The 25,850-nt window shown below is 39.2% G+C and overlaps 1 protein-coding gene across 1 annotated transcript in view; it reads left to right on the top strand.

Annotated features, from left to right (window-relative positions):
• Positions 1-25,850, top strand: part of LOC146678834 (protein diaphanous homolog 3-like) — a 166,260-nt gene that overhangs the window by 63,030 nt on the left and 77,380 nt on the right. Inside the window, exons 19-24 of the mRNA XM_085403617.1 lie at positions 1,873-1,968; positions 4,127-4,221; positions 4,956-5,057; positions 7,495-7,734; positions 11,345-11,474; positions 20,688-20,813. Coding sequence (XP_085259743.1) covers positions 1,873-1,968; positions 4,127-4,221; positions 4,956-5,057; positions 7,495-7,734; positions 11,345-11,474; positions 20,688-20,813 — 789 coding nt within the window. The remainder of the gene's footprint in view (positions 1-1,872; positions 1,969-4,126; positions 4,222-4,955; positions 5,058-7,494; positions 7,735-11,344; positions 11,475-20,687; positions 20,814-25,850) is intronic.

Below are 25,850 nucleotides of genomic sequence, written 5' to 3'. Positions count from 1 at the left end.
ATAATGACACACTGACATATGTCATGTGATGTTGTTACCTACCATTTTTTTGTTATGTCCTGATATGTCAAACCATTGAAATGGCATAGGGTGTGTGTTCTTTCTGACTGTATGTGTGCTTTAAAACTTTGTTGTAAGTAAACTGTTGAGTTAACATGAATTATTATTCTAATGGGAGATAAATGCACAGATCCATTTAGCTTCTGTAAAATGTTGAATGCAGAAAAAAGTGGAAATTTATTCCCATCTTCATACAAATTTGCTTGTCTTCTTTGGAAACATTTCAGCCATGTTTAGAGCTGCAATATCAATAACAAAAAGGACATGCATACTATAATACAGAGTTTCTAAATGTCACACAAAAGCTGCACAAACACACACATTCACATTGCTCGTTTGTCCATTCAACTATCCAAAAGGTGTTATACTACCATTATTGATGAGGCTAGAAACACAAATGTGATGTTAGCAGTTGTGGTTAAAGACTACCTGATTTGGGGAAAAGAAGTTGGGAAGCTGTGAAAGTAAAGCATACATCATTTTTCATTTGATCTAGTGAATATTTGTCTGTTAAACCCACTCTTCCAAGTCAGATTTTAGAGCGTATTTGTGGTTTCCTTTCTCTTTGTGTTTCACGCTGCAGTGGACAGGAAGCATTCTTATAAAAATGTATTTTCATCTCTCTCCTCTATCCATGGTACACATTTTTCACTGCCCCACCCCACCCCTCCCCTCCCTTGTGTCTCTTTTGCGTTTTGCTCTCTCTCTCTCTCACATCGAAGACTGTGAGGAGAGTGTACTGGCAGAGGAACCACGTAAGTCCAAGGATTGCTCAGTGTGTGGCCGTGTTTGTGTATTTGTGTGTGGTGCGCCATACTGTAGGTGTTCATGTTTGTGGACATCATACCAGTCTCTTCATGCGGGGGTTCACAGCATACCTCTTCACTTTTTAATTAGATACAGAATCCCTGAAAGAAGACTGAGTCCATGTGGAACAGCAGAAATACCTTTTCCTGTGGATTAACCCGTGTGCTCCTCTGATCTGTTCCCCTCCTCTCCTCTGCTTTCCTCTCCTCTTCTCCTCTACTTTCCTCTCCTCTCCTACCCTCTCACCACATACACGATAATTACAGCACCAGACAATTACCCCGAAAACTCCTGGGATGCACATTTTGTTCTCTTAATCTGGTCTCTTAAATAATTAAAACCAACCATGAACTCCTCTTTGTGATCGTGGCTCAAGAGTGTGTGTGAATGTGAGTGTGAGAGAGATGTGGGTGTATGTGTGTGAACAGATGTGGAAGCATACATCTCTGTGTCGTCTCATTGGCTTTCCTATCTACCAACAGCTCTGTCACAATCCCACCTACCTGCCTCCACGTGACCCTAAAGCAGATTTACCTTCACCTATAACATCTCTGCCGAATGTGCAACTCTGTGCTTACGGGCCCCGTACCTTACTCTCTCAGTGGTGTGATGAGAGAACTTCCCCATAATCCCTTTCTCCATGCTTCTCTACTCACATGGCATCATATCATTGAGTCATTCTTCGCTTGCAAAAATATGTAAATATATACAACAAAGGCTTGCGGAAATATTTTGTGAGCCTGTTAGAAATAGCTGACATGTTAAAAATTTGACATATTTACACTTAATGGAATATTTCAACTCAGCAAATAAATAAATATAATGCATCTGAACTTTCTCCACCACCTAGTTAATCTTTTTGCTGTTGTTCTCTTCTTTATGTTGTACTGATATCTAAATGTTATAATTGTGCTGTTTCCAAGTGTGTGTGTTTCATTCATGCTTCATTTGTCTAAATTCTGCCTATGTGTGGTGGCTGCAGTTTAATATTTCTGTCTTTATCAGCTAAAAAAGAAGAGGAGGATACAGAGGATAAGAAATCCATAAAGAAGAGAATTAAAGAGCTGAAGGTGCTCGATCCAAAGATTGCACAGAATCTGTGTAAGTATTTGTTTCCTTTCTATCTACTCCTAAAAAAAGGCAGATTTATATACATTTATAGAGAAATTTGGTATGCTTTACACCTTAGCATGTTGCTATGGCAATTAATACACACAGACAGTTCATGTGAACCTGGCCTTTGCCACATATGACTCATCTCTTCACACGGACCTAATTAACAACGTTAAAGATCCATTAAGGAAAGAAGGAAAAAAGAACTTCTCTCTCTTTCTTTCTTTCTTCCTTCCTTCCTCCCTTCCTTCCTTCCTCATCTCTCTCATGCATTCACACACGCATGCTTGGTCTGAAAATGACGGTTTAAAAAACACCCGGCATTAATGAGGATCCAGCTGATCTCTTAAGCACTCTCAGATCTTAGCACCTCATTGGCTTATATCACATGGAGCTGTGACCTTTGTTTCACGTATTAAAAGAAAATGAGTCTAATCAGCCCAGTAACAGTGATAAATCATGCAGCAGAAATTAGAGAGCAAGGGGGAGGGGAAGGGGGAGTTGGTGGTTTATGTGGTCCACCATAGGAGGTAAAGAGTCTAAAAGCTTTGATTGAGGTTTGAGAAGGACTGAGAAGGGGTTTTATTTCTGTTACTTGATTGATGCCATCACTGTTAAGATACTGAGATACAGTGCAAATTTATTCTGCCTAATGAATTGTACTAAAATTTTCTCATTACCAGTTACAGCCGGGAGCTTATATCACAGTCGTGTCACATTTTACGTATGCTTTAAGAAGAGAAGGGCTAGTTTGTCAGTAAAACCTCAACCTAATATATACAGGTTTTAAAAAAAAAAAAGATTCATCATTTATTGGACGTGTGTTTAAACTTCAGTTTAATCCTTGCACATGCTGTTTCTTTTTAATTCTTCTCAGTTATGTACTGTGTAGTAGTTGGCCTCCTGAAGTCCTGTGGGACAATTGGATACGTGCTCGTGGTTGTCGTCTGTGGTGCTCGAGAGGCGCCTCTTGTGACTGTAAAGTCCTTCTGGTCCTGTTCACAGGAATAAGAGATGACTAGTCTTTTAAGCTGACTTTTTTAGGCCATTTTCTCAAACTGTTGTCTTTTAAAGCCCTGCAGGGCCTTCTGGATTTCAAGCTGCAGGTGTTTCTGTCTCTTTGTAGCTTTAAAGTCAAGTGAACGCACGTCTTTGTAGCATAGCAATCCTGTTGGTTGTCCACACAGGAGATCTTTGGTGAGGCTGCTATCCCTTTATGTGATACTTATGCCAGGGATAGAACATGCCTGGGCAACTTGTCTTTCCAAGAGTTGCAAAGTACTAAGCAAACACACCACTATAAAAAGATTTCCTGGTGAGTCTGTGTGTATACTTTTTGGGGTTTTTTTTGTCCATCTTCATTTCATCAGGCTTGCCAGGTGGTTTTCAACACCATGTAGGGAGGTCTCTCTCTAGGCACAGGGTGTCTGAGAAACAGCACACTGAGGGATATGAATTCATGGATGGGCTCAGGTTTTTGGGATTCTATGGTGATATGAGAGGATATCTTGGTTCATAACATTTGTCTTTGTAACTTGATTGTTACGCCAAAGTTGGTGCTCAACCTGAAATAAAAAGTTATTATTTCTGTCCCCACAACTTTAAAAATGATTTAACCCAGTAGAGCAAAAAAGTGTGCAAAACAAAAGGTACATTCTCGTTTTCAAAAGTTCATGCTCTCCTGTATATGCATAATGTAATGTTGTAACATACTTCACATACACACTTACATGCAGAACACTCCAAAGTGTTCAACCTAAAACATGCTCAATAATTTTAAATGATTTTTTTTAATGTGTTTCTGCTTGTGAGACTAATAACTAGCCCTGACGAGGCATGCACCATACCTTTGCTAGTCCTAACTCTTGCTTGAAAATATCATGGTTGCTAAGCCAATACATTTAAAATTAAAATCATTTTTTTAAAGACAGAAAGAAAAAATGAAGACATCGCTGGCTGAGTGGGTCAGACTAACCTGTTTCATAAGATTTGTGTGTACTGTTTTATTTCGCATTGTTCTTTTTTGTGTGTGTGTTTGGTTGTTTTTTCTGTTCTTTTATGACCAACTGTCTCATATCTCAACATTACAGCTCAGCTGTCAATCTTTTCTCCATTTGCCACATCTCTCCCCCCCTCCCACCTGTAGCCATCTTCCTAGGCTCCTTCCGCATCCCTTATCAGGAAATTCGACGCATGATAGTGGAGGTCGATGAAGAGCAACTCTCTGAACCTATGATCCAGGTATGCTGTTTAATGAAGCCATAGAGCCTCCGTTACTTTAGTGGATGACTTTCTCGTTCCACCCAAAAAATATTGAAACTAGTCAATGCTCAACTTTTCACCTTGAGGCTGGAAGTATATTTTTAGTTTTGCCCTTCTCCTACTCAGCTGGTCAGGTTCAACTCTTTGTCTATTGTCTTGATTAGTTGTCTATCTTAAAACAGCATGTAGCCCAAGGCTAAAGCGTTGGGCATCTGTAAAGCCTGCAGTATAGCAGGTGTGGAAACAGTTGGTGAGCACAGGCAGTATGTCAGTAAAAAATAAATAAGCACTTTGCTGATGTTTAGCTGAATTTTTTTTTGTTTTGTTTTTTTTTGTTTGTGTTTATAAGTGCTTTACCAGCTTTTTGGCTATAACTTCAATGTGTTTATGCCATCTGTATACCTCACACTTGGCACTGACTTACTCTGTTCATCCAATCCATCTGTCTGTCCTTCCATGTATGTGTCAATCTCTGTTTTTCTATCTTAACAACAATTCAATGGACCAGTGTGGTTCATTTCAGTTGTATCTACTGTATAAAGCTACATAGTCTTTGCTTGGTAATAAGATATTTTATCATAGTAACAAAGCTCACCACATGGCTGAAACACACCAACAGAGACAATGCCAAACAGAACAGCAGCAGGTTAGCTGTCTGTAAATTTCTGTATATCCTTCCCACTTCTCACTCCCTTTCTTCCTTTTCTTTGTAGAACCTTGTAAAGCACCTACCGGAGCAGGAGCAGCTTAATGCGCTGGCCACATACAAAAATGAGTACTCTAATTTGTCAGAGCCTGAGCAGTTTGGGGTTGTGGTGAGTACACACAAATGTACAACACACACAAACATCTGTCAACTTCCCACCAACTGCAGATATACAGCACAAAAACGACCTTTCCTTTATATTTCCTTATTTATTGCCGGAAGACCTCAGACAGTGTGCCTATTATCGTTGACGATGCTATTAAACACAAGTGTATTAAGAATTAAATAGTTTATCAGAGCCAAAAAAATGCATATTTGGTGTAATAAAACGTAATATTTGAATGTTTTAGTCAAGTAAACTTGTCTTGTATTCTTTCTCGGCGTCTTATTTCAATGAAAACACACACAGAGAACACTTTCATGTAATTATCATAATCCTGAGCTCTTTAAAATTCTATCTTTTAAAGCCTTAAGAGGAAAGATGGGACACCTGTGGACTGGTGCACTAATTTATGCACATTAAAGAGCAGCACTTCTGCCTCATTATGTCAGCATCATTTTCTTAAAGACTTTTCAAAGGAGGTTTAGTCAGAATTATGCATGAGAGGTGTCACTTATGTATTTTTATTTTTCTACCTAGCGACCACCTTATGGACAAAAACATAACTCATCTTTTGTATCTTGTTCAATGAGGAGACGAGAAAAAAGGAGAGCCTGCTTATATAATGAGGTTGTGCTACTCGTGTGGGCCCACAAAAGCTCAGGTTCAAAGGGATTTTTTTAATGTACTTTTTTAATATTTACCATTGTGTAAACATTCACTTTTTTATTTTCAGTCAACACCACTTTCAATTGATCTTTAACTCAGCCTTGTGCGCAGTAGTATTTTGTTTTCAGGTCTGTCTTGCCTGTTGTAAAAGCTTAACACAAGGTCACCACCATAGTTGCTGAGTATTCCTGCAGCTACGTGAATAAGTTCACTGTTCTTTGTGACAGTAAGTTGAGGAACTAAAGCGCTTAATCTCAAAATATAAATTTTCACATAACTCATCTATATCAGTCAATGAAAGCATATTTTAATGTCTTTAACAGAAGCCATATGCATGCCTGTAATTTTTTGTAAATCACTTGCAGTTAATGATTATTCCGCATCACTCCTGAAATCTGAGGAATGTTTATTAGTATGTGCATTCTGCTGGCTGAGCTGTAGTTAAAATCCTCGGGACTAATGCTTTTTTCATCTTTGATTTTATTTGTTGTTGACAGTTGATGGGAATATTTATTACATGCAAGTTTTCAAGATATTTACTATAGAGAGAGAGGGGGGGGGGGGGAGGGAGAGGGAGAATCTTTAAATTCAGTGTTAATGTTCTGACACTTCAGATAAGGATATCAACAGAGCTGTCTTTTCCTTCTCACTATCACCTCATGGAAATAGTGTTTGGCAGTAAATGAGCTAGATTTTCCATAAGTCCACTCTTTTGTGTATGTGTGTGTGTGTGTGTGTGTGTGTGTGTGTGTGTGTGTGTGTGTGTGTGTGTGTGTGTGTGTGTGTGTGTGTGTGTGTGTGTGTGTGTGTGTGTGTGTGTGTGTGTGAGAGTGAGTGAGAGTGAGTGAGAGAGAAACCATCTCCTCAACTTGTCAGTATAACCTCCCAGTGCCCTGTGTAGGCCAGTGGGAGCAGCTGCACACATTCAATTTGCAGATGATCCGGTGTGTTTTGCTCCATTTCTTCTTTTTCTGATTATTTTTTTCTCGTTTAAATATCTTTATCACATAATTCATCCCATCTCTGGGGTTCGTTTCAGCATTATGTTTTGTTCGTGTGGACCTTGCTTTTTCTTAATTCTGTTATATAATTCTATTCCTCTTTTTTTTGTTGCCCGCCCTCTCCTTTTATGTGCGACAAATACACGGACACAAAGTGCACACAGACCAGCACACACTGACTGAAATAGTCATTTGATAACATTACAGTAGCTATAATTAAACCCTTGATGGAGGACATCAAACCGCACAGCCAGCTGTTGTGTGAAACAGACAATTGGAACCTGCACCCCTCCCTCCCGCCGCACACACATACACAATCACTGTGTCGGCCAGGTCCTGGGCCCAATGCAATATTTTCCAATTTTCTCTAATTGTGTGAGAGTGGTAATCCAAGGCAGCCTATTGTATATTCCACCCCTCCACTGCCTGCCCTATATGGACACTAACTCCACAATTAACTTACCAGACCTGGGTCCCAAATCAAATCACTGCCAGCATCTATTACTACTGCCTAGCAACACTTTCCAACATGCTGGTTGCATAAATGTCTTTTAAATTAGATCGTCTGAATGTGAGAGTGTGTCAAATGTGTTATTGTAGTTATTTTAAGTTTGACTGTTCTTTGATGTGGTTTGCTCTCCTTGACATCATTTCCCATCCTTTTCTCATCTCCTTCCTCATTCTCTTTTCTCCGAATCCCTTTTCCCCCTACTATCCCTTTTCCATCTATGCCTTCTTGTTTTCTTGTTTCCACCTTGACTTTGTTGCCTCCCCAGATGAGCAGTGTGAAGCGGCTGCGTCCTCGCCTCAGCCACATCCTCTTCCGGCTTCAGTTTGAGGAGCACGTAAATAATCTGCGACCAGATATTCTGGCCGTAAATGCCGCATGTGATGAGGTCAGGAAGAGCCGCTCCTTTGGCCGCTTATTGGAGCTGGTGCTACTACTGGGGAATTACATGAATGCGGGCTCTCGAAACGCCCAATCATATGGCTTTGACCTGAGCTCCCTTTGCAAGGTAAGGGTTGAAATGCTGACCCTAATTTCAACTGTTCACACACAGTTTGTAGTCAGTCATCCCTTCAGTGTCAAATGTTCAACAGGAGTGATGCTAGTTCAATAAACTTTCTCAAGAGATACACAGCTGTGTTTGCAGTCAGAGTTCTGTAACAGAAATATAATTTATTTTTTACTGACCTCAACTAAATGATTTTTTAGGCCTTTAGTTGAAGCTAGCCTGATAGATTCTCCTTATTTTCATTATTGCGCTCTCATTTTATGTCCTCAAAAACCTTGAGTTAAAATGGTCATTTCCTATATGGATTGCTTTTTTCTGCCAAATGTACAAGCCAAGAGCGTTAACAGTGATTAGACTAAAGAAAGAATCGGTATACATTATGGGATTTATGTATATCTGTGTCTGTACCAGACACTACGTGTAGCGGTGTCTCTCTCTTTGGTCACCTTGTCTGAGCCTTATCAGTAAACTGATCCAAAGCAGCTGCTGTAATGAGACATTTTATTTTAAACCATTTCATTTGATTGAACACTATCAGAGTTTTCGTTATCATCTGGCCTCTATCAAAGCATTTAAGCCCACCGAGTACTTTAGTCTCATTCTTCTGCCCAGAAAAGATAACTGAAACTCAAACCACTATCCCTTTTGAAAGTTCACACAACTTCGCCGTGGCAATACTAGTGCTTCTTGGACAGAGACGTATCCAACACCTGTAACTCAGGATTTTATGCGGCATGAAAACAGAACATGAAGTTTGTAATAGTGACGGGAAGAATGGGGTGCAAGTCTCCTCCAGTGGTTACATTACAGCTGTTGGCACACCCACTGCAGTTTCCACAGTAACGAGCACTGCTGTCATTTGTCACTGCCACCTCTTTACCCTCCTAGACTTGGATGCTGATGTTCATATAAATACAAGTACAAAGGCAAACACTTGTACGAACATGATGGATTAGATGCATTAGGACAACAGTAATATCAGTTAATAGGAGACTGTTAAGGATTTAAAACAGTAGTTTCTTTTGTCTGCGTATGTTGTCTGAAGGAAGGTTTACGTTGTCACGGGCAGGATATATAGAGGAAGACATCTCCTTCGCGCCATACCCAGAGTTTGACAACTTAATTCCACGGCACACTCCACAGCACAGGAAAATTGCATCCATCCCAAATGTAAAAGGCAAAATGTTTACATTGTCATCTACGATTACCATCCATCTAAATTCAAAGAGGGACCTTTTGTGAGTGAGCACTTGCAGCTTTTATTAAAAAAAAAGGGGGGACTGGGGAACAGAAATGAAAAGAGAGATGAGAATGTTTGATTAGAGGAGATAATACAAACATGATTAAACCCAGCGGGTCTGAGTACACTGCTGTCTACCAATAGATCACCTAGAGAGATGCACTGCAACACACTCTGCAGGAGGCATGTTTGGCAGGGATGCTGATAGACATCTTGGAATTAGCCTGTTTAATAAAAAAGGAAGAAGAACAAAGAAATGAGAAAAAAATCAATGATGGAAATTTATCAGGGAAATATAAAATATTTGTTACTTTTGGCAATAAATGGGCACCAAGTGCAGGGAGCAGGAACACATCTGCTACGTAATCACGAGACATAAAATCATGTGTGGCACTGTTAACACTCAGCATTTGTTAAGCTAGAGCTCAGAACTGCTTTGAGTAAGTACAGTAGATGAAGGACAATGACTTCTTTTTCCAATTACCAGACAGCATATTTAGCTACATTAGTACTTCTGATTTCAAGCATGAGTACGTCGAGCCCTGTGCTGAACCTTGTTTTTTGTTGCTGTTAGCATTAATCACAAAAAATGATCTAGGGAAAAGTGCACTTCTAACAGTAGTTTGTAGCTCTATTGCAAATTAGCTGCTCACCTACATCACATTAAACAACATGGAGACGCACCTTTGATGCTGCTTTCACCCTTCTTACTGAATAGCAAGTGAGCTCTGTACACATGTAGGTAGGTGTGCAGGTTTTCATCAACTAGTGATTATTAAGCACCTGTCTTGCATTTAATAAATGGTAAATGGCCTGTATTTATATAGCGCTTTTCTAGTCCCTAAGGACCCCAAAGCGCTTTACATATCCAGTCATTCACCCATTCACACACACATTCACACACACATCTTTCACCCCTTTTAACTAGGGTATCCACAAAGTGTGGTTTTCATTTTGCAGCTCAAAATGCATGTGTATCATGATTCCTGCCATAGCGACGAATACTGTGAAACTAAGGCCAAAAAGATGTTGTTTACGTACCATACCCAATTTCTGTTATTATATGTTTCAACAAAAACGTTCTTTGACTTTGCCCATCAAAAGTAAAAATTGCATCTGGTTTAAATTTGTCTGATGTACCTTTTAAGGGTCGGGCCCTTGTGAAGGGGCGCACCGCCTTTCGGCACTCTTGCAAAGATTTGATCGCTCCCTGAAAGCCCCTTTCTAACAACCTGCATTTGTGTATTCGCAGTGCGTGTGCTTCTGTTGTGTCAAAACTGAAAATGTGTTACAAAGCAGCAGTGCGCTCAACTCTGAATCCTAAACATGCATACGTTGCCTGGTCTAAATAAAATGTGAAAGCACACAGCATAGCGGCACGCATACTTCCTAACACGTATTAACTATTAAGACGAACGTGTTTCATCTGTAAGCTGACATCAGGACAAAGTGGGGTGCGCAGTGAGTGATGATTGTGTTTTAAATGCGCTGCGGTGAGGTGCGCAACTCTTGTCACCTGTGATGATCTTCAGTCTAGACATGCACAAGATTTCCAGGAGCAATTCAGATGTAACAGGAGCACCGGCAGCGCTGCATTTCAGAATCAAATGACCTTGAAAGAGAGAGAATTTAAATTTAAATTGGCTAAGGCTTTTGTATTTATGTGCAGACTTGGAAAAACTTTTTGATCCTACCTCGTATAGATGTAGCCTTCTAAGGGCTGCTAACAAAACCCCGGCGTTGACCGCATTTTTGAACCAGAATTAGATCCAAGAGGAAGAGATGATTGCATGCAGTTGTCTTACCACTTGTTTATTTATTTTTTTAATGTATTTTTTCAATTTTATGTTGTTATAGATGGATGTACTTAGATATATTTCTAACTGTGCTTGTGCTGGATAAATCATGCTGTTTACATTACTGAGGGTGATTTAAATGTTGAATATGGGTTGTGCGCACTTCTCCATAAAGTGAGTGTTTTAGACCTGCTTTATACTCTAAAAAATGATGAATATCCTAACCTTTAAATTATGGAACCTTTAATATGGCAGGTATATATGGTGTGTTAGAGAAACATGACATAATTTCTGACTTAAAGTAAGACAGATTCATCAGATTCAAGCATGCAAACACATTTATTTAGCAAGTGAACAGTGTGTGTGCTTAACAGGGTTAGACCTAACCTGTGACATTTTCAATAACACAAACTCTGAGCAACATGCAGAGTCACTTTTCCCCTGTTAGAGCATTTTTTTTGCCCTGTGTATACGTTTTATTTTTCAATTTATTTTATTATTAAATTTGTTGTATTATTTACTTATTATTAAAAAAGCCACATAAATGCATATTTTATGTGTCCATGTTTTACAGCTAAAGGACACCAAGTCAGCAGATCAGAAGACAACCTTACTTCACTTCCTGGCACAAGTATGTGAGGACGAATTTCCAGACGTGGTCAAGTTTCTTGACGACCTAGAGCATGTGGATCGAGCAAGCAGAGGTAATATTCTTAAACACCAAGATGCAAAAACTTCTCAACTGTACATAATAAAACTGTTATTGGACACTTGTGATATATTTTCTAAGTCTCTAAAAGCACTTTTTTTTTATACAGTACAGAAGCCATTTTTCACCTGTTTACCAGCATGTAAGAGTCAGCTGCTACTTGATAATTTTAACACTCTCTACCTTCCACTTTCTCTGAGGTGATATCACAGTGCTGCTGTTATTTTGGTCCCCTGCTGTCAACCCAAGGTTTTTAGCTCTCCCATGGTTGCATGGTTTGAGTTTCATCTACTTCCTAGCTGAGATATTTCTAGTGATGTTTAACAGCAGAGATTTGGCAACTGGTCTTAATTGGTCATCTAAGATAAGAGTTACTATGAGGAAGCAATGGGCATACAAACTATTAACTTTTTTGATATTTTCTTTTCTGCAGTTAAAGTAAAAGAAGAAAAGGGTAATGATGGCATAATCTGTCCATGCATCTAAGCATGCTTAAATGTGAAGACTGAAGAATCTATTTAGAAAATGCCTGATATGTGATTGTGGCAATTAAGCACTTGATATAATAGTGATGATCTGGATGATAGTAAATGATAGGAGCGCTCAACCTCATTAGATAATGTGATATGGGCTTATGTTTTCACCTTTTGTCTTGCTAATGTGGAATTTACCATCTCACCTTACCTGCCCGATGTCCCTCGCTCACTCGCAGCAGTTATTATCATGCATTGGTTCTTGCCATGATTAACTTAGACTTTCCCCTCTAGATCATTTTTCATACCCCTTTAGTGACTTTATTTTCCAAAAAACAAACACCAGAAACACCTATAGACAGAAATGCATGAATCCATGAAACCCCTCTCTCCTGGTCTTCTCCGTTCAGTGAGTGACAACAAGCGGCAGTACCTCTCAATAAGATGTTTGCACATGTGCAGTGTTGTTTTTGTGGCTTGTTAGCCAGAAGGAGGATGCCCACTGAGAGAAAAGAAAAATAAGAACGACATACTGACACATACTGATTCCTCACCGAGTCATCGTTATCTAAGCAAATGAATACAGGACTACTGCACAGCTATTGTCTTAGGCTTTTGCCTGTTGATTTTGTTAGGTGACATTGTGATTATAATGTGTGATACATGTCTGTTGTTTATCTTAAATGATATTTCACTAATATAAAAAGACATTAGATTAGTATTATTTAGTTTGATATTGTCCTGTTTGTTTTTTAATAATATATGGTCATAAGCAATGAAAGCTTGGCATCAGAAGGGCTACCTATACAGTGTTACCTAGAAAGAAGTGGAACATTCGTATGCATTCCTTTGTTTTACTTTGAGTTTTACTCTTAGCTTTCTGCTTCTGTTGCTCTCTCAGGGGATTGGATGTTTGTTGATTCTGTAAACATACGTTGTATTTTATCATTTTCATGTTTGATCTGTGCCACAGTCATCTCATGTGCACCGCTGTTTGATACAAACATTAATCTTCTTCTGTGGCATATCTTCAGGTTTGATGGCTTATGTTTTAGGTCATGTCTGTGACTGGGATTAAAAACATTTTTAAGTCTCTGTGTTGCTTTGAACAGAAATTGGCTGTATTGCACAGGTGTGCATGCAAACATGGGTACACACAAGTACAGAAGAAGTGCTTTGAGTGGCCAGCGTCTGTATAGTGTTGTAAAGGTCACAGCCAAGCAGGGACAGACTCAGTGGTCGGAGGAAACTCAGGCATGTCCTTTGTTCATATTGCCACAGGCAATTCACAGGAAGAAGCAGTTAGCCGCTGCCAATGTACGGCTTGTGTGTGTGAGGTCGCACTGTCACAGCGTGTTTCCTCCTGCTCTAAAGAAGATTTTACCCACTGCTCCATTCTCAGCAGGAGGGAGTGTAGGAAGGTGTGAGGAGGAGAAAACATAGGAGGATGAAATGAAATGTGTGACTCTTTTTTTTTTTTTTTTTTTGGGTTTGTTTGTTTGGACTCCGCTCATCATAAAGATTTCAATTTTTCCCCCCCTTGTTTTGGCGCTTTGATAATCTGTAGATAAAACACTCGACAGTAGTGTTGTTATTTCTCCCAACTGTGCTGTGTGCCCAGAAGGCTTTGGCCACGATGCAGAAGTACAATGGCGAGATCAAGGGAGAGCACAGTCCTTGGATCTCTCTGCAGGTTTTCTCTACCTCTTTACTTCACTGGCCTCAAGCTGAGTTTATTTGCATCTATATAGATATGGACTGCTTTCTGTGCTTCTGTCTTTCTTTATGATTCTATAAGCTTAGGAGATGCATGCACCGTCTAATCTCTTCACATATTATATCCAGACACACAGATCCTGTCTCTAAGCCGTGCTGGTGAGTGGCTTCCTTTTCATCGGGTCTGACAACTACTTGATGGGCATGTACTCAGACTAAAAGGCTGCATTGCATTCATATACACTAGCCAAAGAGCTTACTTGAGCATGAAAACAAGGTTGAGCAGAGGTAGCAGTAATGATATGTTCTTCCTTTGTAAATGGTGCTGTCTTTAGACTGTAACACAACCCTTGTTTCCCACTCTGCCAGTCCTGTACTTCAGTTCAGGGATCCTTTCTTTCTGTCTTCTCATTTTTGCCAATTCTCTTCTTTTTAGACCTATAATCATTTCTCCCCCTGATATTGAGATGCACTCAGTCCCTGCTGCTTCACTCTATCAGTTTGCATGTATCTCTTTAACTGCCTGTCAATATTCGTCTATCGGTCCCCGATTGTTGCTCGGTCTGGTTCTTGGTCTTTGGGTTTTGCTTGCAAACTCTTTTTGTTTTAACTTCTTTTGCCTGTCACACCCGCAAACAGACACACACTTATAATAGACAGCAGCCGATTTGAGCAGTTAGGGCGGCTTGTTGAGTGATACTCGGTGCTAGGGCTGGGCCATATTATACCGTTCACGGTAATACCGGTATAATGTTAGGCAACGATAGGAAAATGAAATATCGCGATAGAATATGAGTAAAACGCGCATGCGCAGTGCCTTTGTTTTCATACGTACATGGCCGATTGTTGAGTGAAACAGATGAACCAGAATTGGTTTGTAAAAATGGTGCAACTTCAGTGATGTGGAACTGGTTTGGTGTTTGTCCGTCAGATACACGACAAAGCACATTTTTTTGCAGAACATGCAAGCGGCCGTCGTTATTGTCATATTTGTCGGACTAAGATGCTCTTAAATCTGGGAGTAATCTGGGTCCTAAACTCCGTATGCTTCTGGTCAAACGAACACTGCAGCATCACTAAGAGTTAAAAACTGTCTAAATTCTTTCATCTTTAATAAAACGATCAGCATTGCTGCTTTACCAGGTGTAACTATGAAGTTTAACTTCCAGGCATCCATGAAAACAAAATGCATTACATTTAACGGAGTTAGAAGCTAGCAGGAAGCTAGCGGAAGTTAGCTCGCTAGTTTCGCTAGTTACCTAAGCATGATATTGCATGTTCTGACTGAGAGATTTCTGAAAAAAATCAAACGTACAGCTCTGCTATCACTTCCAACATAAATGAAGACAGGAAACTAAACAGCAGTGACGTTTGTAGGGTTACTGAAGTTGGGCTAGCTGGTATATAATTATGTGCTATGTGATCGCTAGCGACACAGCTATGTTAGCATAACATAAACAGTGAAGCTGGAGGACGAACACTAACACTTTTCCACTTATAAAAGTTAACGTGAAGGTTCCTCATGGTTAGAGACAAATGCAATCGCATGGCAGGATGCTGTAAAAGGACCAATCTTCAGTCAGGAGAACAACTGAGATAATCCATCCACAATACAAGGTTAGTCATTAATATACTGCAACAACATGGGAATAGAGCCGCTGCCAGAGAATTCAACATTAATGAATCAATGGTACAGAAGTGGAGGAAGCAAGAAGAATGAGTTTAATAAAGTTTGATTTATCTGACTGCTTTGTTTCGCTTAATGTGCCTTATAATCCTGTGCACCTTATGGTCCGAAAAATACGTACTGCACACTGCAGTTTAATGTTGCAAAGCACCTCTTTTTAACTTCAGTGAATATTATACATGGTTATGCTCAGTATATGTCAGCCCATTTCTACTGGAAATGCCTTTTGGTTAAACTTTCAGCAAGGAATTTGCATTTGCACTGTTACATTTTTATAAAGCTTTAATGTACATAAAAACCAGCTTCTTGTTTAAGTGAAAATAAATGATAGGTTGTCTTTTTTGCGCTAGTAATGTTGTGGAGTTGTATTTTGTCTCACATCAATTATATCGTCAGTTATATCGTTATCGCAAATTTTCAAATATATATCGTGATAAATATTTTTGGCCATATCGCCCTGCTCTACTCGGTGCTGAGTTTGAAGTTGAAAGCAGACAAATACGGAGACATGTTAATGTGCTCAACCACTCTACTTCAGCTTGCAGCTTCAAAAACCGCCTGTCAGCAACATAAATGCTGTTTACTACTACGTACTGCTAAAAAGCATGTCTGCATTAGTAGAACTATGGATGTATGTGTAGTGAAAATGGAAAAGCTGTTCTGGTTATGGCCCTGGGGAATCTTTAATCAGTAACGCAACGATTCAGCTACACTGAGATGGCTCTCCAAAAATACTGTTCAAACTTTGTTTTCTAGTTTTGTTTCATGCAGTCTAAACAATGAGCCTCAGGTTGAAAGTACTTAAAATGAGGGCTCTACAGTGCATTTTAATGTTAGTCCTGCACTGTTTTAAAGTGGTTCTGTAGATTGTACATTTTCAGATTCACCAAAACATCAGGCTTTTGCGTCAATTTTTTTCTCTCTCTCTTAGAATCCATTATATCAAAGGTGCTTATACAGTGACTGTGTGTGCGCTGGGGCTGTTTGTGGCTTGCATGCTCTACTCTTTCTCATTTATGGCATAGCAGGTTAGCAGACTAATAAAAGGATGTCAGTGGATTTTGACCTCCACAAATATTTCAATTGTTCTTCTTCCAAAATATCTTAGATCTGTCTCCGACTCCTCTGCACCAAAGAGACATTCAGGCCCCACTGCTCATAAAAATCACTCACACATAAATGCACAGAATAAGAAATCAAGTGCAAAGTGGTCAGTGAGAGAAAAGAAACATTTCCTACTGTCATTTCCTAAGTCTTGAGTTGTATACGGCTGACGTAAGCCTCTTCTGTTTTGAAACACATTTCTGTGTGTTTTCTTTAAAGTGAAGGATCCGATAAAAGCCAGTTTTCTCCTGAAGCATACTGTATCCCTGATTCACATATAGTCTGCCTCATCTTGAGTACTCTGTGGCTGGAGTGATGACACTCTATTGTTGCATTAAGGCAGATGACCTGTGGTGACATATGCAAGGCCTTATTTGCACGTACTGTGTAGAGATCCATCATAGTTCTTAGTTCTTCTCCTTGCTTTTTGCCCCGTGCAGAGCACCTTCACTGAGACATGTTGGTTCTATTTAGTATTTCTATTGTTGGATAGCAGCATTAAGTAAGTGTCTCCTGTTTGTATTATCCAAAGTACCCAGTGTCCAAAGTATATGGATCTAATTATGTGTTAGATTCTGTTTCTCTCGTAGGATAAATAATATAAAGTTCCTAGGTTTTCATGCATATACCCTTTTGTGTGAGGTTGCTTCTTCACAAAAGCCTGCAGATTGCAAAGCTAAGAAAAGATGAGATTCCTTTTTTGTTTTGCTTTTGTCTTGCCCTCCCTTGCTCCTTTCTCAGTTACCGCATCATCACAGGGCTTTAATCATTTCTATTAACAGACTGCCTGTCTGGCCTCTTTCCTCGTCTGAATGCTGCCCACACCTTCTTCAGGCGATTTTGGTTGCCTGGTAATGCACTGAGCTTTCAGGAGAAAAGGATTTAGAGTCAGATTATAATTGTTTATTCACTTTTTTTTTATATGTAGCCACACTAATCATACTGGGTGTATGGATCATTTTTAGATTTCTCATTAGTTAATACACTGACAGAGCCAGCCAGAATTTCTGTAAAAGAGCTCGGACGCAGCACCATCTAGGGGCAACTGTCTATTTTTATTTTGTTTCAATTATTATGGTTCAATTATTATCAGTAAAACTTTCTACATAACTAATTCTGTATCTGCACTCACTGAAAACTTTATTAGGTACACCTTAGAAAAACTGGGTTGGAGTGATCAGAACTGTCTTAGTTCTTCATAACATAGATTAAACAAGGTCCATGTTGACATTCCACCATCACACAGTTGCTTCAGTTTGTTGGCTGCACATCCTTGATGAGAATCTCCTGTTCATCACATCCCAAAGGTGCTCTACTGGATTAAGATCTGGTGAATATGGAGGCCAAGAAAATGTGCCAAGAGCAACCTGAACCGTTGATAAAGGCAGGATAGATCTGTGCTTTCATGTTGTGGATGTCTAATTCTGACCCTACTGAGTGTTGCCTGAGACCAGGCAATGTTTTTCTAATCTTCTATTGTCCAACTGTGGTAAGCGAGGGTCAGTTGAAGCAGTTGTTGCTTTTCTGCATGTCTTGGTTGTAACAAGTGATTATTTGAGTTCTTGTTAGCTTGAAACAGTTGTGGCACTTTCCTTTGACCTCTTGCATTACTGAGGCTATTTCACTGAGAGAATTACTGGATATTTTGTTTATTCCAACCATTTTTTGTAAACCTGAGAGATGGCTGTGTCTTAAAATCCCAGCAGATCAGCAGTTTTTGACACCAACCTGACTAACCGTGCCACATTCAAAACCACTTTAATCACCTTTCTTCCCCATTCTGATGTGGTGGCCATGTCTACATCTCTAAATGCATTAAGTTGCTGCCATGTGACTTAATATTTTTGTGTTCTCTGAGGTAGTGCTTTGATTGTGTGATCCTGTGAAAATAACACGTTAAATTCATTTCAAAGACCAGCAGCACTGATGCTTGCTGCAGAAATTCCAACATTAACCATAATTTTATTACTAGCTTTAGCCACCACCTGCTAACTTAATAATAATCTAACAGACAGCTAATGTGGCTACTTGGTAGCTGCTAAAAGTTAAACAGTCAATGTGTGTGCTAGCCACTAGATTACCATTTATAATAACTATTGAACACTTTAATGTCGTTGAAGGGGGAGTCTTCAAGTTTTCAAAAAAGTATTGGCAGGTGCCATGTGCCCATCTGTGTGCAGGATGCTGTGTGAGGGCCAAGACAGCACTGTTAGTATCAGTACTGTTGAAAATGAGAATCTAATCTGATAGTAAGTTTTAATGTTGATTAGTATCTGAGTAGTAGGTACAGGATTGAAAATGAATTAACAAAGTAGCTCCTTTTCTATAGTAATCACAGCAATTGGCCTATGATTTATGCATAGGAGAGTTGTTTCAGGATTTAAAAAAATAATAATCATTAGTGTCCCATAAGGTGTCACTTCCTAATAACCATTTTAACTCTTCCAGAAGTCAGAGATAGGAATATTTTTCCTCCACATTGCTACAGTTCTCCTCAAAGATACATTAATTCATACTTAAAGAGCCTTCTGCCTTTTTTACTGTCCATAAAAACAGGATGATTTCTTTAAAAGAATTGCAGAGCAGTTGCTTTGTGAAGGCGGCTCTGATGGAGATATTATTAGTCACAATCTACTTTTGAAGCAAGAGTTTTAAATGTCTGCTCCTTTAAAGCTTTTGACTGACCGCAGGTATCATTGCAGGCATACAAGTAAGAGATAAAAGAAGGAAGAAAGAAAATTAAAATCCAAAAATCGATAAAGTGAAAATGCATTCAGGACAATCTAAAACACGCGACGAGTAAAAAGTACTCTTTAGCTGCGGTGTTACTGAAGTGCACTCAGTCTTCTTTCTCAATTATAAGTAACAGGTTGAAAAGTGCCACCTGCCTTTTCCTCTCAGCACGCTGAAAGCATAAGCTGGTAATTTGTACATTTCACGAGTGTGGACATTCACATGTTCACACATACACTCTGTTAAACTTCAAATGAAAAGCACAACTTCAGTAATGCAAACTTTGTAGAATATTAGGAGTCAAGATGTCTGAGAGAACATGTGTGTGAATCCAAGATGGTAGGTTCCCATCAGGAAATGGGTTTATGCTCTAAAGTCAGAGGAAAGCTTAACTACATTGAAGTCTTTCTCTTTTTTTTCTTTTCATAAAGCATGTATTAGGATCAAGGGAAATTTGAAACTACTTAAAATTAAGCAGCTTATGCCTTTTTGTCAAGTGGGGTCTAATCGGGGTAATTTAAGCCATATGCTATATTCAGTCACTAGCTTAAAGTGTCAGCCATGACCAACTTAGCAGAAAGTTAGGCTTCACGTTCCACTGCTTTCCAACCTGCATGATCCATGCACCTGTTGATAAGACTAAAGTCCAAGGATTAATAGAATAGAAAGATATTAACTCAATCAGCCACACCTTCATGCATTCAGGGTGTGCAGTACTGCTGTATCTGTTGCTATGTAATGCACAGAAGTCACACTTACCGAGTAAATGTAAAGCCTTGTGTTCAAAAATGCTGGTGACACAATGTTTTGAAAATTTAAATCGTGTATTTAATTGTGAACAGTGCAAAGAGATAAGACTGCGTTATCTCTATGAGCCACGGTCGCCCCGTGGCCTGCTTTACTAACTAATTCTAATTCTGTGTAAAGTTAAAATGATTTGAAAATAACTGGATTCAGTGTTTAGTTTCCTGAAATGTTGAAGGACAAAACTTTGGGAAATACGATTCCATATTTGGACTCTTGATGCGACTTCTCCGTAATACTGACTGCACGATGATGGCTGATTGAGTATTTCAACATCAAGTATCACAACACCGAGTATTAACATAGCAGTCATTTGCTTTCACTACAGTTTGTGTGACGGCGAGGGTATTGTATTTTAATGTTAGGTTGTTTACCGCAAGCACACGACCGTGAGGAAAACAGAATAACGAGCAGTTATGTATTAAACATACTTTCACTTGATGCTTATATTTTGTCATTGTTTATTCCCACAGTGTTTTGGGCACAGTGTGAACCCATAATAAGTCTGCTTTGCGATCGAGCTGGCTTCTCTTTCATTTTCCCTGTTGTTTTGTTATTGTGCGTTGTTTTTCTGATTCTTCCAGTGCTTGAAAATAATAATGCATTTGATTGTACCTTTAATTGAGTTGTCCTCACATGTGCTTTTATGAGTGTATGTATGCGCGTCTGAAAATATGTGGGTGTGTGTCAGTGTCTGCAGAGAATCTGGAAAAGAGCCTCAGGCAGATGGAGAGGCAGCTGCTGCAGCTGGAGAGAGACCTGGAGACTTTCTCCTCCTCCGATGACCCCAACGACATGTTTCTTACCAAAATGGCTATATCCTTTACACGTGTATGCATAGGCTCATCTCTGTGGGCCATCATGCAGTGAGTTACAGTAATGAACTCTTCACAAAGACAGAAGAATATCACTGAATGTGAATTTTATATCTTTACAGTAAGTCACAGTGGTGCTGTGTAGGCTGGTTATGGAGCAGGTTTCAGGTTTAATTAACAAGTTAAACCTAACATCAGGAAAAATGGTAAAGACTTCTCAGATATTTAACATGTGGTGTGTCTTATTAAATGATATGACCTGTGTGAAACGTGGTTAAAAAATTTTTTTTGGCTCAACTTCACCTACTTTCAGTGAGTACAAAGATGTGGACAAGTCTTTTGTAGTATAAATAACTTTATTTATTGCTTCTATGTACATCTGTAAATGAGGCATCGCGTGCTTTAAAGTGAAATGGCAGATGTGGACACTATACGGACAGAGGTATTAGGCTATTTACATATTATACGTACAGCAGTTATTATGACTGTATATGCATCTAGTTTGCAGTCTAAATTCATATAAATTTGACCCACACTTTCTGGGAAGGCTTTCTATGGAAGTCATTGCCTGGTTATTCAGAATAGCACTGGTAAGGTGAGAGGCGGATGTTGAAACTCATCTGACCACATCTGACTTTATAAACCTTACTTGTGCATCGTGGCATAGTCACCCTGGAAAATAAAAGGGCCTTTTCCAAACTGCTCCCACAAAGTTGGATGCACAGAATTGTCCCAAATGTCTTAATAAGATAAATGTTAAGATTTCCCTTCACTGGATATATAGCTATCCTATTTAAAAGGTCTGTGATATGTTTTATGGTGACCCATGATGAAGACCATAAGCCAAAAACCTTTGGTCATGGAGTAAATTTGTTCTTTATACTACAAGTATTTATATACTTTTGAGATCACACAAGATGCAAGGAATGGGGTGAAATGGAGGCAAATGATCCTCTCAGCCAAAAGGAGGAGGAAAAAAAAGGTAATAATATGCTTTTAAGTAGAAAGGGAGAGAAGAATATACAGTCCTCCCACCCATCCTCTCTTGGTTTCCAGTGATGTGCACAAGTGATGAGTGGCATCCCATTCTGCAGTCAAGTTTTGTACCAGTACCCCTCTTAGCTGCTTTTGAAGTGTACTTAAGACTGAGGCTATCTTCAAAATCAAGAGAGAAGCTAAAGAATGTGAATTATGTTGCGTTTGACTTTCTGTCTTTTGTTTTCAAAAGCCACAAATGTGTAATTTCTTTTTACCATTTGTCTGCCCACGTGGGAAATTGAAGTCCATTGCTGACATCGGTCTACATTTTGTTTGACAGCAGTGTAAATGATTCATTGTCTTCTGAGGTAGTTCTAGAGGATCAGGTTGACAGGTATGTCTCAGGCCAGGTGAGTAAGTATGTGTTCAATAATACACCTTGCACCCAGCCTCCTTCATGTAGTTTTGATCAATAGCCTAGGGGTTGGGGCACTGATGGCTTGTGCTGTAGTAGTTGGCAAAGAACTTGAGTGCAACACAGTAAGGTTCACTGAGAATGGATCTGACAGCTCTGTTTTTTCTACTTTGCTTTTCAATTCCTGATGTCTTAGCACTGATTAAAAACTATGAAAACTCTGAACTCTCTTTTGGTAAAAATGGAAAAACTGGAGGTAAAGTGTAATGTAGACGAATAACACAGGTTATTGATGAGGCGTCTGGTGTCAAAATAAGACCCTAGACGCACGGTACAGTGGTCCCTCGCTATAACACAGTTCACCTTTCGCAGCCTCGCTGTTTCGCAGATTTTTTGTGTGCAATTTTGCATGCTGTTTTTTGTTTGTTTTTTTTGACAGCTCATTGAGTTCTGCATCCTGATCGAATGTAGACCATTGTCAGTCAATGTCTTCCATGCCGTGTCTCCTGTACAGTACAGACTGCATCAAGCTTGTCAAATTTACATAAATCTTTGATCACTAGCAGTGTGACTCTAAAGTAAGTTTTTAAGTTTTTCCCCAACAAACACAACAATGTCAACAAAACTTTTCGCACCACCAAAGGCACTTGCGGTACCAACCAAAAGGCAGAGGAAGATGCTAACCATCGCACAGAAAGTTGGACTTCTGGACATGGAAGGTAGAAGTTACTGTATTTTTCTGACCATAAGGCGCACCAGATTATAAGGCGCAATAAGCAAAACAAAACAGTCAGATAAGTCAAACTTTATTCAACTCATTCTTCTTGCTTCCTCCACTTCCGTACCATTGATTCATTAATGTTGAATTCTCTCGCAGCTGCTCTATTCCCATGTTCTGTACCTGGAAACAGGGTTTGATCTTTGGTTTCATTCTATAATACTGGACTTATTTTTCTATGAAGGTTTGAACTTTGAGAGAGTTTAAACAAGAGAGAAAAGTGTGAAAATGTTCATGCCTGTCTGAGAAAAGTGTATAAAGTGTGTAGTGAGGAGGGTTTTATGGCCTTAAAACATCTATAATAATTGTAAAAAATTAAGCTGGCTACTTCACGGATTTCACGTGTCGCGGGTTATTTTTAGAACCTAACTCCTGTGATAAACGAGGGACCACTGTAAACCAAAAATGTTAACTAGATGAATGTTACACAATTTTTTATTTTTTATACATTATCATGTGAGAGTAACAAACATTAGCTACTGCTTGGAAATGAACTCTGAGCATTGCAAGGTGAAATATTGACTGGTCGTTAAAGTTACTGCCACATTGTGACTAACAAAATCCAAAATAGAACTCCAATTTAAATTTTTTATGCTACGCTGTATGTAAGGCCTTCCTCTCAGCCATGATGGCACCTTTCTAGATCTCCAAGCAGCAATTTCCATAGGGACTAATGCACTTCCATACCATCAGACTTTTGGAATGAGCTGATAACAAGTGGGATGATCCCTCTCCTCTCTAGTCCAGAGTATACATGTTTACTAAACTTTCAAATTCCAATTTGTCTGACCACAGAACAGTTTTCCACTTTTCCTCAGTCCATTTTATGAGTTTTGCCCCAGAGAAGACTGTGGCTGCTTCTTTGGATGTTAGAACTTTTACTGAACTTTTGGATGGCACAAGGAATGATGTTCACAGACTGATTTCTGAAAGTGTTCCTGAGCTGCACTAATTTGACAGAATCGTGCTTGTTTTTAATGCAGTGCTGACAGAGGGCCCAAAGATCACAGGAATCCAGTATTGCTTTTCTACCTTGTCCCTTTTGTAGAGAAATTTCTCCAGATTCTTAGAATCTAGTGAATCTTTTGATATTATGTATTGTAGATGATGTAGGTGATGAGGCACGTCCACAATTATTTTCCTTCTTATTCAGAAACCAAGTGCTTTAGTAATTTGGCTTAAGGTTTTTAACCAACATTAGTAAGCAGTTTTATAATGAAGCTTTTTAATTACATTTACACTTCCCTCCGTCCTGCATCCCTTAACTGCTTATGTTAAGAAGACTTGTATTTCAAATTAAGCAAAACTGATTACAGTAGATTTGCAGGCATACAGGAGATAACATCTCTAAAAGTACTTTTGACAAGCAAATATTTATATTTATTTATTATTTAAAAAGTTTTATTGCTAAGCCTTTTGAAAAATGAACCAGTCATGTTAGCACTGCAGATCAGCAAATTCTGCGGTAACCAGCTAAACACGAGAATCTCAGGGTGTCACATTGGTGACATTGAAAATCCCATTTTCACTTCATGTGCCACTTGAGTTTACATTTACTGTGTGATTGGTCTAGTGTTACACTTCTAAATGTGAGCTAAGCTTGTAGAGGTGGTAGATTAGAAAATGAGAGAAGCAGAAGGAGAATGATCAAATGAAGACAGGCAGAATGAAAAGTGATGGGATGGGAGAGATGGGTGCTTTTGAGAATGAGCTGCAGTGGACCATTGCTTTCTCTGGAATAGGGAAGAAGTCAGGAGAGTGGGAACAGATATTTCACACCCCACGATACTTATCAACCACAGCTCTCAGCTATTTTTCTTTTTCTTTTTCTCTTGCTTTCCGTCAGTTGCTCAGACTTTCCTCATGCCTCTTTCCCCCAGCCCCTGGCTTGGAAAGATATTACTGACAAGTCAATCTGGGAGGAGTGCCTATTGAACAGCATTTACCCAGCTGTGAATAGGTAGTCCCATCCCCAGCCAGATTCAACTGAGGCCAAACCTCAAATAGGTCCATCAATTGAGCTATAATGAAGGGGCACAATAGGAGCCAGAGAGGCTGTCCACACACTTGTGCAATACCACACACACATGGCACACTTGCTTCTGAGACAACAGTGTTATAGTCATTAGCAGGACAGATGTCTAAGGACATAAGAAGAAATTATTCATACAGTTTAAAACAGATTAAATCATTTTTTAATCTCAGATTCTATTTTGTCATACAACAAAAGATTTGAATTTCACTTGACAAGGTCATCATGTACGATAATAGACAGCGAGGATTATGATTTATGGAATATGGAAAGGGAATAAAACTGTAGCATAAATATATTTTGAACAGCCAATTCACGGTTACTAAATTTTTGCATTGAGTGAATAGTGAGTTTGTGTGTGTGTGTGGTGACAGCACTGTATGCCCTGCTGGTGGGCTTGATGCGTTTTAGTACTTTGACTCTTCCCCCCTCCCCTCCCCTCCACCACCTCTCCAGCACATGTTGACACAACCATTACCCATTTGTCCTCATCCACACGAACGTAGCAAAGCTGTCCTGCGCTTCAGATAGGAGGGCCTTGTATTGCTCTTTCATCTTAAAGTCAAGTCAGACTTGTATTTGCAGTATTTGCTAGGTCAGACTGTTGAAGACATAACCATTTTGTGTAAAGCCCAACTCTTGCACTCTTCAAGCATTTTAGAGTGCAAAGACTTGTTGCCTTAAAAATCCTAAGAAATCCTAAGAAAAAAATCCAAATGCTGTGCTTGCTGCAGCATTTGGAAGTGAGCCAGAGCCAAGAGCAGAGTTAAATGCAAACACATCTATTTAACTGTGTTTACACTAACTTGGAAACTTTTTCAGTAAGCAATATTCTC

Source organism: Rhamphochromis longiceps, linkage group LG1, assembly GCF_057381845.1.
Source record: "Rhamphochromis longiceps isolate RC_006_pf linkage group LG1, R_longiceps_female_GT1.1, whole genome shotgun sequence".
NCBI lineage: Eukaryota > Metazoa > Chordata > Actinopteri > Cichliformes > Cichlidae > Rhamphochromis > Rhamphochromis longiceps.
This window is presented reverse-complemented; position numbering and strand designations above follow the sequence as displayed.